This window comes from Nymphaea colorata, chromosome 10, assembly GCF_008831285.2.
Source record: "Nymphaea colorata isolate Beijing-Zhang1983 chromosome 10, ASM883128v2, whole genome shotgun sequence".
NCBI classification, from domain to species: domain Eukaryota; kingdom Viridiplantae; phylum Streptophyta; class Magnoliopsida; order Nymphaeales; family Nymphaeaceae; genus Nymphaea; species Nymphaea colorata.
Genome location: NC_045147.1, coordinates 235,927 through 253,787, shown reverse-complemented (window position 1 = coordinate 253,787; position 17,861 = coordinate 235,927). Strand labels below are relative to the sequence as shown.

The 17,861-nt window shown below is 37.8% G+C and overlaps 1 protein-coding gene across 1 annotated transcript; it reads right to left on the bottom strand.

Moving 5' to 3' along the window:
- Window positions 1–6,975: 6,975 nt before the first annotated feature.
- On the bottom strand, window positions 6,976–14,335 carry LOC116263425 (nuclear transcription factor Y subunit A-3-like). Its single transcript, XM_031643183.2, has 6 exons — window positions 14,112–14,335; window positions 12,161–12,503; window positions 11,452–11,564; window positions 11,287–11,358; window positions 8,319–8,486; window positions 6,976–7,687 (listed from the first exon to the last, which is right to left on the bottom strand). Exons 2-6 carry the CDS (start codon window positions 12,402–12,404, stop codon window positions 7,316–7,318), a joined length of 969 nt encoding a protein of 322 aa, XP_031499043.1. The 5' UTR covers window positions 12,405–12,503; window positions 14,112–14,335; the 3' UTR covers window positions 6,976–7,315.
- Window positions 14,336–17,861: the final 3,526 nt, after the last annotated feature.

Sequence of the window (17,861 nt, the reverse complement as noted above, 5' to 3'; positions counted from 1 at the left end):
TATTACCTGCAATAATTAGGTCGTCCACATATACTAGTATTACAGCAAACTAATTTCCTTGGGTTAAGGTGCATAGTGAGTAATCAATTTTTTTATTGAATGAATCCAAACCTTACAATGTAGCCAAAATTTTTTGAAACCTGTTTTTGGAGTCTGTCGCAAGCCATACAATGATTTATAAAACTTACGAACTCAAGTATCCCCCTCTTTGTCATACATGGGAGGTACCTCCATATACACTTATTCTATCAAATATCCACGAAAAAAATTATACATAAGAAAAGTATATACATTCATTTTGCTCAAGAATACAATTAAACTTAATGGCTAACAACTCACACCGATTTCACCACTAGTGCAAATGCTCCATGAAAATCAAGTCCTTCAATTTGGGAGTACCTTCTGGCAACAACCCTTGCCTTATGTCATTTAATTTCCTCATTCGTCTTGAACCTTGTTTTATATACCCATTTGCATCCAACAGACGTTACATTAACTAGGCACTCTACCAGGCTTCACGTTTTATTTTCTTCCAAAGCTATGATTTATGCCATTGTTGCCTCTTGCGAGCAGGTGGGTGCCTCGCTTCTTTCATAGGAGGTCTGGTCATGTAGATGAGAATTACCTAGAGTATGGTTTGGTGAGAACCAATCAAGGGCTGCGTAATTAAAAAATGGATACTTGCTAGAGCAACCAATCGTTGATTTTGATTTTGCTGCAGTCGAATTGGAAGTGGTAGCACTGCAATAGAATTCCTTGAGCAACACAGAGGGCTTGCAAATGCATGTAGATCAGTGCAATTCATGTAGTGAATAAGGTTGAGTAGGTTGTGAACTAAGCTGAATGTTTGAGTCTGAGTTTATTAAAGGGCACTCAGGATTATATTCAAATTGCTTAATTTCTAACTGCTGATCAGTTGGGTGGTATACAGTTGAGTCTGAATAGGATTTATTAGGCAATGCAATGTTTGGCACAGTGGCTTCAGTTCTTATGCCTTCACTTTTCATGTCATCATGTTCTTCACAATTATGATCATCTAATGGTAAAGGAACAACGGTTGGAAATCATGATTTTGATTTTTTGATAAACGAAATAACTGTTCATGAAATTTCACATCTTAACTCACAGATAATTTGTGTACTTCAAGATTATGGACAAAATATCTTTCTTTGCCACATGGATAACTAATAAATTGACACATGTGAGCTCTTTCTTCAAACGTATCATCAGGTTTCAGGTTTGTAACGTAACAACCCAAAGACTTTGAAATGGTTGTATGAATGTTTTCCCTAAAATAAATTATTGTATGGTGTTTGTGACACCCCCAAGCAAAGAAGATGGAGTCCTACTAATTAGAAAAGTTAATATTGGCATTAAGCCTGGGCACCGGGCCAGGCCACCGCCGGGTACACGGTACCTGGCCCGACTCGGGCCCGGGCCTTGAAAAATCCTTAACGGGCCCGATTTTATCGGGCTCGGCCCGGCCCGATACTTAACGGGTCAGGCCCGAGCTTGATCCAACGTTCATCGACGGCCTGACAAGCCCATAACTTAAAAAAAAACTTCTTTTTTTGCCCCTTTACTTATGTTAGGGTTTCCTTCCTTCCCTCTTTCTCTCACTCACCTGGTATTGGGCCGCCATATGTTTTCTATTCTTAAGCTCTCATGGGAGACTGATGACGAGTGCTTCATCTGACTTTCTCCTCTATCTCCCAACATTCTAGCAACAAGAAAAGAGAAAAAGAAACAAGAAAAGAAAAACAACACAAAGTTGGGGAGAGAGAGAGAGGTCTGTCTCTCTTCCTTCTTTTTGATTTCTGTCAAACTACAGCAGAATGGCAGTGAGTCTCACTCTTTTTGTTGCACAACAACCTCGCATAATCACATTCCAAAGATTGAAGAGGGAACATATGATCAACGAGAATGGAGTATTCCCTTCTAAAAGACGATGAAAAATAGGGAAGGAAAGAACAACTGAAAAAGGAGGGGAAAGCTTGAAAAGTGAAGCGAGACTCTGCAGCCTGCAGGAGGCCAAGCCCGAGCGGATGATTGGGCCTGGACGCGTCGGGCCTCGGGCACAATCTCAAGCCCGAGGCCCGATACTTCATCGGCCCGGCCCGGTTATAAACGGGCCGGGCCGGGCCTCGGGCACAATCTCAAGCCCGAGGCCCGATACTTAATCGGCCCGGCCCGATTATAAACGGGCCGGGCCTCGGGCTGGCCCGATAACGTTAACGGGCTTAACTTTTCTCAATTTTTTCGGGCCGGCCCGGCCCGATGCCCAGCCTTAATTGGCATGCACTCCCCCCAAAATTTTAGAAGTAAATTAGCTTGGAAATGAAGTGCATGAGCAACCATTAAAAGGTGTTTGTGCTTCCCCTCAAACCACGTCATTCTGGTGAAGCATGTAAACACAACTTGTCTCATGATGAACCCCTTTTTTGTGGAAAAACTCTTTGAATTCATCAGAGAGGACTCAATTCCACTCTGAATCTTTAGTCTTAGAATTGATGTCTTAAACTAGTTTTCAATTACATTAAAGAAATGCTGCAACTTAGCTTTCATTTCATGCTTGTGCCTCATTAAAACACCCAAATAAACGGGCATAGTCATCAACCACAGTCAATAAATAGTGCTCACCAGTGACAGACGCTTGTGAATACAATTCCTATAGGTCACAATAAACAAGCTAAAGTGGTATTATGGAAGAAATTTTCGTTCCATTAAAAGGCAAACATGTCTATTTAGAAACAGAACAAGTATCACAAGGCTGAGCAGAAAAGGCATATCAGAATTATAAGAAGAAAATAGTTTGTTTCTAAACTTTGAAGGACGGCCTAGGCTTAAGTGCCAAACATCACAAATAGAATGAAAAGTTTTGGACATTTTAATGATAGAAGATGAGTGTGGAGGCTGCGAAAAGGTTGGATTAGGAATGTTTACATCACAAATCTTGAAGCAATACAGTACTTTCCTGAGTTTGGATGCTCTAATCTTCTTCTTAAGCTTCTGGTCCTAAAATACAACCAAATGAATTAACTACAACATAGCAGTCCAGTTGTTTGATTAGTTTACTTAAAGATTGAAGTTGAAATTTGGAATGAAACAAATATGTTGTAAGATAATGGTTGAGGACAGAACCGTGTTTCCTTGGTGGGTGGCATATATAAGGCTGTTATTAAAAAAACGGTATCAAATTTGGAAACATTAGATAAATTTGATAGAGAAAATGTTATGTGATCTCATTGGCACCACTAACAATAATCCAACATTGTTCAAAACTTCAATGACATTGACATGCATGCAAAAATAACTTAGGATGAATTATCTTTAAGAAGTTGAACCAATCAATTATACAATTCCATTGTGAACGTTGGGGCACCCTTCTTACTGGTTTGAGCATCAACGCTAGCCAAGTTAGTAAAACGACTAGAAGAGGTAGTGGCAAGACTGCTTTCACTCGAGTTTCTGACTGCTGCATTTGAAGGAGCGAACTTATCTTGTTTTTGTTTTTCATATTTAAAACCTGAAGGAAAACCATACAGTTTATAGCATTTCTCCCTAGTTTGTCCAACACCGTGACGGCACGAATATATCACATCCTTTTGATTTTGACCCTTAAGAGAATCGTGAATCTCGTTATGATGCAACCAAACTTGTATGATCCGTAGATGGCAGCATCCTTGCTTCTCTATGTTTTTCTTCTTGTAAAATAAGTGAATATACTTTAACAACAAATGGCAATGGGTCTATCAACAAATTTGTCGCCTAACTGTATTATAGGATTGATTGAGCCCCATCAGAAGTTGTATTATCCTTTCTTGTTGTTGTTTTCTGCAATTACCGTCATAGCACCACAAGAACAAATAGGTAGTGGCTCATACAAAGCCAGCTCATTCCAACACGATTTAAGCTTGGTATAATATGCAGTAACAGCCTAAGTTTCTTAAACATGCCCACTAAAGAGCAACTTTGACAATAAACTTTTGTAGGCTCTATGCTTTGGGCATAATAATCACGTAGTTCAATCCATACTCATAAGTGATTGCTAAATAGATCATGTTGTCAGCGAGTTTATTATCCAAGACAAAACCAGTGTATTGAAATGACTCCACGGTAAGTAATCTATTGAAGAGGGATCAAGTTCAGGAAAGGGACCATCAATGAACCCTACATGTTCTTAGCAGTGAGAGCCATCACCATCAGGAGGCTCCATATTGGGTAGTTTTCTCTTGTTAAAGATTAAGAAACCAAAATTGAGCTCGAACCATCAGAATAATGAAGATAGAATGGGTTGTTGAATTCCGTAGTGCATCATCTAATCCTTTGTCATAGCAATGATGTTTGATGATCAAAAATGCCAAAGCAACTCGAAAAGCTCTGATACTATGTCAGGAAACAAATCAATCAAAAGAAAACACAGCAACTCAAAATAAGGCAGGCAAGTTTAGAATGTGTAGGCGAGAAAGTTGTGTAAGACATACTGTTTTATTAGGTCTAGATGACAATTTATGTATTTAAATTATTCAGGAAGCTGTTGTTCAAAAGAATACTCAGTAAGTGCAAAGCAATTATATTTAACAAATTGAATTTTATTGTTTGTGCTGATATGCATATTATTGAGGGGATATGGAGTGATATGCGTCGGGTTCTAGAACTGACAGAATTCTACGCTCGAGTACCAAGTCGTTGCTAAATAGCTCTACACAAGCCCACGATTCACTCTTTCTCACAACTATTGCAACCAAAAGCCTTCCCAATGCATCGAAGAAGGCCATCAGTTTGCACTAAGGGCAGCTTAGCTCACTTCTACTCCTTCAATCAGTAGGACCCATTGATCTCAACCAAGTAAGGGCCAGCTAGTGTGGCCTAAATCACCTTGCCAGCTGCAGCCATAGTAGCTAGGCATGAGTCATTCTATTGTTGCCTTCATTTTGTATGCAGCCTTAGTTGTGTACAAACCGCAGCATCAAAAAATTCAACCAGCGCTGTTGTCCACACATCCACAGGCCACAGCCTTTGACAATCCCTGCTAGGTGGTCGCCTTGGCCACTCTCCGCCACAAATCCTCTCTCATGCCATTCCTTGATAATCAAGATTGATAGTGAGCATACTTAAAAAAACAAAAAAACAAAAAGAAAAAATCACAAATGGAACTAGAGCTTCTAAGGAGCTCTTGATTGCAACCGATCATCAAAATGCGAAGATCTTGATATGTTGCTGCCAATCGTGATTTAGCAATTGGCTATGGGCAAGCTAGCGGTCGTGTGATTGCCCAACATTGCTTCAGGCCAATGCAAAACATGCAGATAGCCTTTCCACCGACACTTACATGACTTATATGCCTAGCGCAGAACACAGCGCCAACACCCAATATAGTGGCATTTTGAATGCACTCTTCGGTGCAGTAGTCATCATAAGCAATAACATATTTGCTGTCTAAGATCCAAAGCCAGCTTAGGGTGTCTGCCTTTTTGAGACAAGATTTCTTCATGGCCACAAACTTCATGCACTGTGGTGCCACTCTCCAAGTTAATCCTTAAAACCTCTTTCTAGTCCTGGCCATCTGCTTTATATAGCTGCGGCTGCTTGCAGACCTTTGATTCAAGTAGCCATTTTCTACTACCCATTAGTTAGTTTTGTTTTAGTATTGATTTAGCTAAGTCTAAGTAGTTGTAACTAGAAATTTTTCATGCTTTGTTTTATTGAAGAGGTCATTGTTCCCTGCAGGTGTTTGGTTCCGATAGTGAATTGCATAAGCAACCTGTTTAGTGCAGACCAACCTTTCAGACCATTTCATAGCTTGTTTTCCATCATACAATATCCTATTTTAAATGAATAGTAGTACTGTTTACACACACATCTTAGCAGAATAGGTCTATTGCTGCAACCTTTTGAGTTTTTAGTAAGCCTGTTTGGAGCTTATCTTTTATTGCAGTTATTCGGAATTGCTTTAGCCCAAGATCCTTGAGCTTCTACCGTTTGCTTAGTTTTGTTCTTATAACTAGGAATCCTCTCATCTATTTTATATTATGGAATGCTGATTTGCTGTCTTGTTTATTTTAGTATAAGATTCAAGTCTGGAGGAAAAAGCGACTCAAGTTTCGTCACTTGTACATAAACGTGAGGATCAGCCTACCAAATGCAAAGAAAAAGAAAATCTAATCCTAAATGGAAGGGATGACCACCAAATCCTAGGATAGGCCCCCCTTACCACTTGGCAGGACTACATAAGCAGCTGCAGTCCTTTTCTAGACTCGCAGCCCGCAAAAAAGGGCGCATCCAAGGGCCGGCAGCCTAAAGTGGCAGACGCACGCTTACGGCCACATTCTTCCACCACGACCATGCCAGCGGAGCTACAAACCCACGAGAACTTTACACAATTTCCACTGAGAACAGCAGTGATCTTTTAGCGTGCCAGCGTCCACGGTACGGTAAAGGTAACATATGGAAAGGGTATACACGGTGAGAACTATAAACAAATTTGGTGAAACAAAAACAAATCAAAAACCGCCACCATATGAAGCAGTTACCGGTTACATGCACTGTTTACTCAAGACATGGTAGAGCCACCCAAGGCTTCACATGCATACGAAGCTTGGACCATAACACACTTGAGGTTGCTCAGCTGATTTGCTCCACTTGATTAGAGCATCGTCTCACCGACAGAAACACGAAGGTAAAGAAAGTTCGAATGATTTACACACTCACTTGAGTTTCACGGTAACTAGATGCAGTGAAACCAGCGCTTCAATTTCATAATCAAACCGGAAAGTATAAACTACACCAAAAGCTCCGCACGCACAAACCGGCTGGACCTCTCAATTCATCCGTCACAGTGGAATGGCTTTGTATGGACCAGATTAAATCCATAAACAAGTTAATTTCTAGCCATGTTGAATTACCTGCACACATGCACGCCTTTTTGTTGCCTTCTTCCGAAAGATCCAATTTTCTACGTGCAGAGACCCCAAAAAAACTGGAGGAAGAAGCACTTCCAAACATTCAAAAAGGAAAAACAAACCCATTACATGGTGAAAGTAGGAAAGGCCATACGGTTCATAGCACACAAAAGATCAAGTTGTTTGTTTCACCATCAGTAGTCATTCCACACCACATTTCCAACTTTAACAGCAAGCTGTCTTTTGCCTATGCTGTTGATGAGCACCACAAAAGAACAGGTACATTAAGTAACAGCCAAGGATGAATTGCCTAATACCTGACAACAGCAGGGTGAGGGCACATGTTGCTATGCAGTTGGCTGCTGGCCAAGGGCCAAACATCACCAACTGCTCATAGTTCCCTCTCTGCTTCATCAGGTGATAGGAAGTCGATTATTCATCGATCCACCATGAAAAATTCGATTAACTTGCATGCTCCTATTTGTTTGAGAACGAAAATCAGGGAACAGGAAATCTGATCGAAAAAGGTTTTCATGGAGAGCGACGCTTGTGACTTCCGAATTTGATGTTCCTGAAGCACTATTTCCTGAACTAGCAAGACCAGTTTCTGACTGCACAACTTCAGAATCAGATAGGCTTCCAAGCTGCAATGCAGCTCCTTCCAAAACTTTCTGGGCATTACCAGCAACCCCAGGTTGCTCAAGTTTCTTTGTGTTAAGGAAGCGCCCTCCAGATCCCCTAGCTCGTTTCAACGCATGAAGATGCCGTGACTCATGGAGGTATGGCTGACCAAGTGGACATTGAAATCAGAACAATTGCAACTCCCATGAAGCAGCATATTTAACTTTTTAACTAGAAAGCCATTTCACACACAAAGCTCAAAAGAGAGTGTGTGTGTGTCTGTGAAAGACATGAATGTGGCGATAATTAATATATAACATGAGGAATGTGACAACCAGTCCGGAAGGGCTGGTTCTACCACATCCTACATTTTTAAAGGATTGCTTTAGATGATTACCCGGATGCGATCAGCATCATTAAAAGCATATAAATCAAAACAATAATGACGTTATTTACCATTTATTTCTTATAAAACCTAAAATATACATTTTAGAAATATCATTTTTATAGATTGATAATTATTTAACTGCAAGGATCACATCCATAAGAGTACAAAAAAGAAAGAGTGAGGAATGCTAAAATGGATGATAAAAAATTTAAATGCTAAATGATCTAAATTGCAGAAAAATCATTGACTAATGATATGAAGAAAATTGCATTTTAAGAAAAGAAGCTAACTTTGAGAGCAAAAGCCTGACTTGCTGGGGATGTTCTTTTCACACATATGCTTGCAAGCAATTCCAAATTCTAACAGCATCACACAATACTTTGCATTGTTAATGAAGGACAGCCTACCTTCCTGCCTTTGATCAACTTATTTTGAGATTCCAACTTAGCCCTGGATAATCTCCGCCTAAGGATTCCCCGATACTGCTTTGCATTGACATAAACTGGCCTATCCTCTGTGACATCAAGAGGAAGTGGCATTCGAGTATGCGACATCCCAAACATGTAAGGATGGACCTGACCAAGTTCAATAAAACATTTGGGAGCAAAGTGTAAGTGCCACCACGAATGTAAATTGAATGGGAAAAGCAGTATATAATGATAAACCCACAGCCAGACAAAAGGCTACAGTCCACAGAATAATAATGATTGAGAGTTGAGACAGAGTTTATCAGAGCAAAAGCACATGAAATATCCACTTTGTTAACTCATCTCCAGTGATTCGGACAACAGGGACATTGCATATATGATAAGCACTTTTCTGAAAAAAAAACGAATACTTTATTAACATCAAAAAGTCACAAGTTTTCTCAGTTCATTAAAGTTGTTGTAGAATTCACCAACTCTTTTGCAGATTTCAGTGTCCAGCTGTTTGGAAATGTTAAGTCTGGCACTTCCTAGTTCATGTTGCACTGTAAGTACATGACATTGGCACTAATTAAACACAGAAGCAAATTACCTACAAAATGTTAATGTCCTAAGAATTTTTGTCACCATAGAAAGTTTCCATGAACCCAAGTATATGCGATTTATTTTTAAATGGACTGAACAGGAACAAACCACTCTGTGTAACACCCACTATGACAAACTTTAGCCCTGCATTACAGACCCTCGAGGGTTTATAAGGGGGTTGGTTAAAAAATGAGTTGTTTCTGGTTCCTAGCCATTTTGAGGCATGACTATAAACTGCTAAGGGGCAAATTGCAATCCATCAAACCAGAAGACTGAGCTGAGATTGGGAATGAGTCAGGTTGTTACAAATTGCAACACGATTTAAGATTTAAGGGAAAAAGAAAAATCAAACTACAAGTAGTTCGCTTTCAAACTATGATGTGCCAAAATATTATATATCTTCTGGGGCCCATATTTGCCCAGTTCCTGATCTGTGCAATTTCATATATATATATATATATATATATATTTTCCGGTTTAAGATGGTGAGGTTTTCCTCAAGTATAAAGTTATAAACCAGCAGAGTTTATTCATTTTTGTGAAAAATTTGGGAAAAGTTCAGCAAATTTTAAAACACCTAAACTTTCGGCGAGAAAGAGATAGGTGGCCAGAAACTTAAAAATAAAAAGCGACAATGTGAAAATAAAAACTTTAAAATACACAAATCACATGAAAAACATGAAGAAAATGCAAAAAAAAAGTATGTTTTTATGAGAAAAAAGTGTTTTTTTCTTCAAAAAAGCTTGTTTTTTTGTGGCGATATATATATATATATATATATATATATATATATAATAAGGGGAACTGTTAGGCCAAGTCTGGGCCTGATCCACTCGAGAACTTTTTCAAAATGCTTGATGACATGTATATTACAAGGATAATATTTTGTAGATAGGTAACCAAATCCCCATCCAAACAAAAACCTATCAAGGCAACCATAAAGACAAAAATCTTACGAATCTATCCAAATTCAACCAAAGAAACAATATGGCTACAATACAATTAATTATCCAAATATTAGGGCAATTTTTGCTTTAGTGAATCAGCATATATGAAACTACTTTTGATCTATCTTACACATGATGCCACTATATTAGTGTGTCCCAATGTCACTGCCAGCAAGAAGGCATATTTCGAACAGCAGACCTCTCAACCATCTTTGCCCACAGATACCAGGATGCACCTTTAGCAACCGTGTCCATGCCAAGATAACATAATAAATAACCATTCTTGTCTTTCTCCAACTCATCCAAATGCTCACACTCCTACCTACAGATCTCCATCTGAATACACATACTCCATGAAGTCTGAAGTGCTTAACAATTTTTCCAGAATGTATAGCACAAGACCAGAAACATGTCCAGATGAATTTATCCAGAAATACTTTAGCAATGAAAGTACAAAAAAGCAAACAACCAATTGGTCACAAGCATATTAACTGCAATCACTGCAGTTGCGAAACCAGAAAAGCTTTCCTGGACATTAATTCTATTACTTTATTCAAAAAATTAATTGTACAGCATATGCAACAAAAATGCCTTATATAACTTGAAAATATATCCCTTTAATTTAAGCAGATATATCTTAAAAGAAAAAGGAAAACATGATTCTCTTTAAAGTGATTTTGATGTGATGAAAATGATTAAAGCAAAGGCAATTGGGCATGCTGATCATGAATGCAGCCAAAAGATTTTAGTTGGTGATTAGTCAGTGGTTCGCTAAAAAGATAATGTTAGAACTAGTTGTGGCAAGTTAAATAAAACTAGCTTCCAGAACAGCAAATTAATAAAACAACAGGAGTGCAATGTCACATTGCTTATAAAGTTAAAGAAATAATTTTTTTATCCAAAAAGAATACGCAAGCAATTCAAGAACTGTCAGCATAAGGGGAAAAAAAAAACTAAAATTAGAGTACACAATTACAATTGAAGCACATGTGATATATTGATGCACTCCAAAGTCCAACGCATGCACTGACCAAACAACAGCCAACGATTACACAGGCTGCATCATGAACACCCTTTAAAAATGATATGGAGGGTCAGGAGAAAAGAAAAGTCTATTGCTTCGCTGGGCTAATCAACTGAGTAGTCCTGATTTGATTAAACTTGGACTCAAGACAAAGAGTGCAGATAACATCCACTTTACTGCACTAGAAGACTTATTCAATTCTTAAATTACTACATCACTTAATTGATACTTAAATAAAAATAATAGTTTGCCGTGTTGGTGAACATGCTACAAATTATCAGGCATTACTGCATGATTCTAGCATAAATGACAAAGCTATGATTTATCATTGCAAACTTTAACGCACTCATATTTCTCGCATAACTACCAAATCAAGTATCGTTGGAAAAGTTACCTCCATAGGAGGACCAAAAGCAGGAACAGCACCCCCAAAGTACGACTCGACAGGTGCACAGGCAACAAAAGGCTGTGGAACACGAAAAGGGAAAATAAGAAAAAAAAAACAATTAACCATCAAAACTAAACAACAACAACCATCTCATTCAGATAGCTAACTTACATGCAAATAACTATTGTCTGATGGCATTAGTGGAAAGCTATAGCCTGGAGTACCTAGCGATAATGCCGACTTAATACCACTTTGAGGTCCCTTTCCATATGTATCATCATATCCTGAACAGGAAAAGGCATGCTATAAAAAGTTGACGAAAAACACTTAGATAAACTGCCCATATGGAATAAACTGCTACTTCTAAAATTCAAAAATAAAAAATAAAAACCCAGTTATAAGTTTATCAACAGCAGTTATTTGCAAAGACCACATTGTCAACGGATATTATCCATGAAAAGGGACAGAAAGAGAACTGCCATGAATACCATAGAAAGGAGGTTCAACATCTTGAACTAAAAGGTCTATGTTTCTTTTCAACAACAAAACTTTTCATTGATGCAAGGAAGAGAATAGTCTAGCTAAGTATCAACTTTTAATTAAGAATCCCATGTTTGCTCCTTTCACTTTAGGGCCTTGGAATGCCCTGATATTCTTAACCACAAATCTAATTTATCTTTCAGATCAGAGTCCCATAATTAGACTCCATCTTTCCAGGCCTGCTATTTTTCCTTCCCTACACTACATTGATCTAATCGCAAAGTCGCTTCAACAATCTTTTCATAATATCTTTAAGCTATCAGGGTCGTTTTATGTGTTTACCAGCTACAGCAAATACAAAGCCAAACTCCATAAATTCATTCAAATTCCAGGTACAAACCTTGAATATCTTGATGTGATTGCCCAGTTGACTGACTGGAGGAGGAGTCCTGATCTTGTAACTGAACTCCAGGTTGTTTAACATGACCATACTGCTGTGTTGGAGATTCAATGTTCAAGTTCAATGCCCTGCAAAGAGAATGATGAGGAACCTGTGTTCCAGGTGAATTCCACCACGAAGGCAAGCATGGAGAAGTTGACTGATGTGAACTTCGGTCAGAATCTTTGTCCATCATGTTCTGCATGTTTGATTATTTTGTGACAAACACTGTCCTTGCCTTGGCCACAGGATGGCACCTACTATGAAGTGTTATAATTGCAGTTCCTCACATATTACTGAAGACCTGATGGAAGTAATTGCCCTTAGTTCTAGAAATGCTAAACAGTCAACCAGCATATTCTAATTTCTAACCTCAAATACAGTACCATAAGTATAAGTCTCTACTAACAAGAGACAACACTAACATAACATGGAGTACTTAACAATTAACATTGCATGGATGAATCTAAGGATGCCAGCAACACATTAAAACTAAAAATAATGTGTGAATGGTACAAATGCTATCAAACTTACCAAGAGAAGCACTATTTACACACACACATGGTGCTAAGGTAAAGAAAGGCAGTATTCTAACATAGCCTTTTGTCTTTCATTCTTATTTACTGGAGAATTTTCCTGTAGAGAATATACAAACAAGCATATGGAGGCAGAGAGGAGGGGGGAGGGTGGGTAACAGGAAGCGGCGTATTCATGACAAAGTTCTTTTTGCCTTGTTTTCTTATTGATTGAAACCGTTTTATGCAGTAAATACATATACATAGTACATACATATGGAAGAGACAGCTAAGATACATGAAGATGATATTCATGGCATAGTTTTTCATTTGTGTTTTCTTGTTGATTGGAGCCCTTTCATGTAAAGAAAGATCCGCTTCATGAAGCTTCCAGGCTGCTCCTTTAAGTCATACTTGGATCCTTTGTAATACTACCAACCATTAGGCGGACCTATAATTTTTACCCAAAAAGGCTAATCAACTGATGCAATTATTTTGTTTATTATGCAAATTATCATAAAAAAACTCCAAAACTCTGAAAGCCTAGTGCAGTTGAGTTTAGCTGCTTAACTGCAACCGTCAGACTACAAGATAAACAGAAATAACGGTATCATTCAGAATGCGTCTAGCATACTGGTGATGTAACAGGTATATCCTGCCATGTAACAGGATAATATCCTGCCATGTAACAGGATAATATCCTGCCATGTAACAGGTCAAATCTCAGAGACAATCATCTAGGTTTCTCATTCCTAAACTGGCATTTGAAACCTGCGGCAACAAAACGTAGTCCGATGGGACAAGACCCAGACAGGAAGAAAGAAGAAGAAGTTCCTCCTAGTTTAGAAACAGGACCCTTTGACCAACTGAAAAAATAAGAAAGATGCGCCCTTGTGTATGTCTCCCCTGTGGGTGGCGTCATGTATGTGCTTTTATTTCCGCGTGCGTGTGTGTCTGTGTGTGACAGAGAGGGAGAGATCCCTTCAGCCATTCTCAAGAAAACTTGATGCACCCAAACTACCACCAATCGGCATACCAATGATCGTAAAATTTAGAAAACGATACAAAACGACGATCACCCAAAAAAAGAAAAAGAAAAACAACGGAGCACAACACAAGAAAAAGCCCCATCACAAAAACCACTAAAACATATTAACAACAAAGAAAAAGGGCCAAACTAAAATCTAGACAGCCCGAAGGACCAACAAAAACCAAGAAACCAACACACCACAAGAACTTATTCGCCTCCTCACATGACCAAAATCCACAAAGAGTCCTACAGCCACTGAAACCAAACGACAACACAGGGGAACAGAAACTACCAAAAATAGAAGAGCAAGGACCAGAAGAAGAAAAGCAATAAAAAGGATCAAAATGAAGGAAAAGAAAAAGCATACTTTGGTGGTGGGGAGTGTCAAAATAGTAACCAACTAGACAGCAAAGGAAGAAAGCATGCGTTCTCTTTCTTCCCTGCCTCCTGGCTCGAAACCCCTCGCCTCCTCTGCTCCCTCCTTCTTCGTCTTCCCTTCTTCCTACCCGCAAACAACGCCCCTCCCGTCTCCCTCAAAAACGTCTCATTCTCCCTCTTTTTTTCTTTTTTTTCTCTCTCCCCTCTTTCTTCTCCTTTTCTGCGTTTATAATAATAATTTATGCCTTTTTCATTTGCCACTGTTCATTCCACATTCCAACTAGCCGCCCTCGTCGTTATTAAAAAACAAAGGAACAAATCAACCGCAGTTACTCCATTGCCCTTATTCTTTTCTTCGATTTACGCACCCATCCCATTTGATCTGATCTCCCACTTCGGTTTTTACTTTTTAGTTCGTTCTCAACGGCGGAAGGAACCGCTCCCCGCTCTGCTACAAAATAATTTATAATTTTATTGATCTCAATATTTCTGTCAGCGTGCTAGAGAACAGTTTAATTAAAGCCAGGCCGAACGAAAAAGAACAAACTTTGTTCGGTCCTTTTTCCTGTTACGAACGAGACCCTCTTCGCCAATCAAAAGCAACTCCCAAGTTTACTGGAGATCACACTCAAGCTCATCTTTCGAAAGTTAACTTTTAGGCCTTCTTGTGAATATATATATATATATATCTAAATATGTACGTATGTCATAAGATTGGAAGGTATAATGTAATTACGTGAAGCATTAAAATACAAAGAATGCTGAAGTGATTTGCATTATATATGTATGTAAGAAAATTATGCTTATAATTGAGGAGTAGATCGATTTTGACAACATCTTTCGAGAATATGGCGTAGTTTAGGTTAAAACTTTAATAACGAGAGAAATATACTTCAAGATTTGATTTGCATGCTTATTGAATTGCCTTTAACTGAAACCTAACCAAGCAAGCCACGCACTATTACCTGTATATTCTGGAATGTTTATATGCCCGGCTAAGGAAAAGGCATTTTAATTGAACAAAATTAAGAATTTCTGTGGTCTTCATGGGACTTGGCACAATGGCTTAAAATGAGGGGTTGATAAGTGGTCAATTTTTATTTTGAATATGAGAGATTTCCAAGTTTTATCTATTCAAGGGATAAGAAGTTGAGTGAAAGCTTTGGTTTATCTTTCTAAAAAAAAATTCAATGAAGAAGTATAAAAAAAATTCAATGAAGAAGTATACCTAATCTTGTCTTTCATAAAAATAAATGGTAGATAAAAAAGGTCAGAAGATTCCAATCGGTCAAGTGAAACATTACCTCAAAAAAGATTGAATGCCAATAAATGAAACAATATCGTATGCAAAAAATAGAAAAAAAAAAAAGACAGTTGGTGTTCGAAAAAATTTATTTGTTTACAAATGTCAACGTCGATGTCTTGTTTAGAGAAAAGACAGAAAAATCCTATTTATTCAGTTTGTAAGTAAACTAAAAAAACTGAAAATTTAAATAAAAATAGCAGATTGAAGTAGTTCAATATCACAATATGTTTCAAGAAGATCACGTAGGCAGTTTTCTATCTCACTGATTTACTTTTTTTGGTCGTTTTAATGGGAATGAAAGAGGAAGGAACTGTCCCCTTCATCAAATTTAATGAGTTTTGATGACCACATTGCTTCTGTTTCACCCAAAAACGGCGCGCTCACAATTGAACACCTGTGACTCGACGTTCCATCAGCTTGAAAATTGGCCCAAGTAGCGACTTATTAATCAAGGTCCCATTCCTCCTCCCTCACGCGATTTATGCACCACCTTGGTTTAATAATTATAAAGATACTTTTTAATATGTATTTGCTTGAACCCTTAGAGTATTTTTTTTATTTTGAAGGTTCTAGTGTGCTCAATATATGTGGTCTATAGTATATCATTTAATTTGTATTTACTGTTAGTTGGTCACTGTTTATTTGGCTAATTTATAATATATTAATCTGAAAATGAAAAATTAAAAAAAAAATGATCAACAAAAATGAAAATGAAAAAAAGGAAAATTAAATAATTAAAGATTGAGGTGTATTTTCTGGATGACGTACAATACGGAGTAGGGTCAGCTCTGATCGGGACTGCACCCTTTTCTTTACCGTGGACTGTGCCGCTCCGTGAGTCGTGGGTCCCACCATCGGAGAGCAAACGACGGTCGACTGGATCCTGACCCTAACCGAACCAGAACTTTCCTCGTTTAATTTATCGGCGCCGCTTTCCAAACTAAAGCTCGGGCGAATAAAAACGACTTCGCAAGCAGGTGAAGAAACTAACGCGACAAATTCCCGTGAAATTAATCTTCTAACATGGACCTTACATGCGTTACGACAGCAACAAAAATCAAAAGGAAAACCTTGAGCAAACACGTCAATACTTGTAAATCTGCCGCAGGAACAAATCCGAAAGAAGGTGATATTTTTTAAAACGTGTGCATGTGATTCTGAGCGGTGGACGTTTAGTTCTAGTTAGATTTTTTTATTATTTAGTCGAAAGCACAGAAAATGTGTGTTTTTAAAAAAAAAATGAAAAAAAAAAACGATAAATTAAATGGTTGTTTAAAATGTAAAAAAACGTGTTTTTTAAAAAATGTTAAAAACAAAAACAAATGCATTCTTTATTTTTTTAATGTCAAACCGTTTTTTTATTTTTTATTTGTTGCAAATCTGTTTATCTTTTGATGTTTGTTTCTCTTTTATTTTATTTTATTTTTAGTTTTTTTATTTTTAAAAAAAAATTACCATTTTTTTTCAAGGTTGCCCTATAGAAAAACCTCATCATTTAAACTTGCAACACTTTATTATTTGGGACAATGGTTGAAAGATGCAGCTCTACAATTACTTAGCCAATGCAGCTCGCTCGTGCCTGACCTTAAGAACTCTGTTCGTAGCGATGGATCACGTCATTCCCCACAAAAAGCGACATTTTATATATAACGTTAACATCTAAACAATGCAATTGTTTGTGAGCTGTACTCCACCATTACAGTAAATCATAAAAAAGAGAGAACGGGATAACAGTTTAGAAAAAGCAGATTATGAACACCATTAAACATTTTCAAAGGAACGGAAACCGAAACGGAGTCTGATTAAAAAAAATAACGAGGAAGAAGAAGGCAGCCTTTTGGTCAGACGGGGATCATCTCCATGCTTAGCCACTCCATCCTTAGTACCTATCTACTTCTCAAAGTGCAATATATAACAGAGTCGTCAGAACCTGGAAGCGCCTATTTAATGGCATTGGCATCAGACTCATCTCCACTTATTTATTATTATTTTGGGGTTCTGAAAAAGAAAGAGAGCCATGCCCATAGCTGGTGAAGTAATATAATACGGCTTTTTAAAGACTGCATCGACCATTATTAAAATTACTTTAGTTTTATCAAGAAAACTTCCACTTAGTGTTAAATTACTATCTTAACCTGTAAGCTTGCTTTCAAAATTTTTCTCAGTTTTTGTAATATTTCTTTGTTAAATTTATATGATAAATAATTTATTGCTGCTTAACTATTAACTACTGATGCAGTTGAATCACGGACTCGAACATTGATTGGCTTGGCAGCCAACTTGATTCAGTTTTTCATTTTTTCTTGTATCACATTCACAGCTAGATAGTATACTGAACCCAACGAATTGAATAACATGATTCCCATCGAAGAACCAATATACTATCTTGAGATCCGGAATATTCAATTCAAACTCTTTCCAATGTGTAAGAAG

Excerpts from the sequence above, each read along its gene's own strand:
- LOC116263425 (XM_031643183.2), bottom strand. The coding sequence starts at position 12,404 with ATGCAGAACATGATGGACAAAGATTCTGACCGAAGTTCACATCAGTCA. Across the intron at positions 11,565-12,160 it reads ATCACATCAAGATATTCAAG|GATATGATGATACATATGGA; the intron begins GTTTGTACCTGG and ends TTTCCTGTTCAG. Across the intron at positions 11,359-11,451 it reads CAGACAATAGTTATTTGCAT|CCTTTTGTTGCCTGTGCACC; the intron begins GTAAGTTAGCTA and ends CGTGTTCCACAG.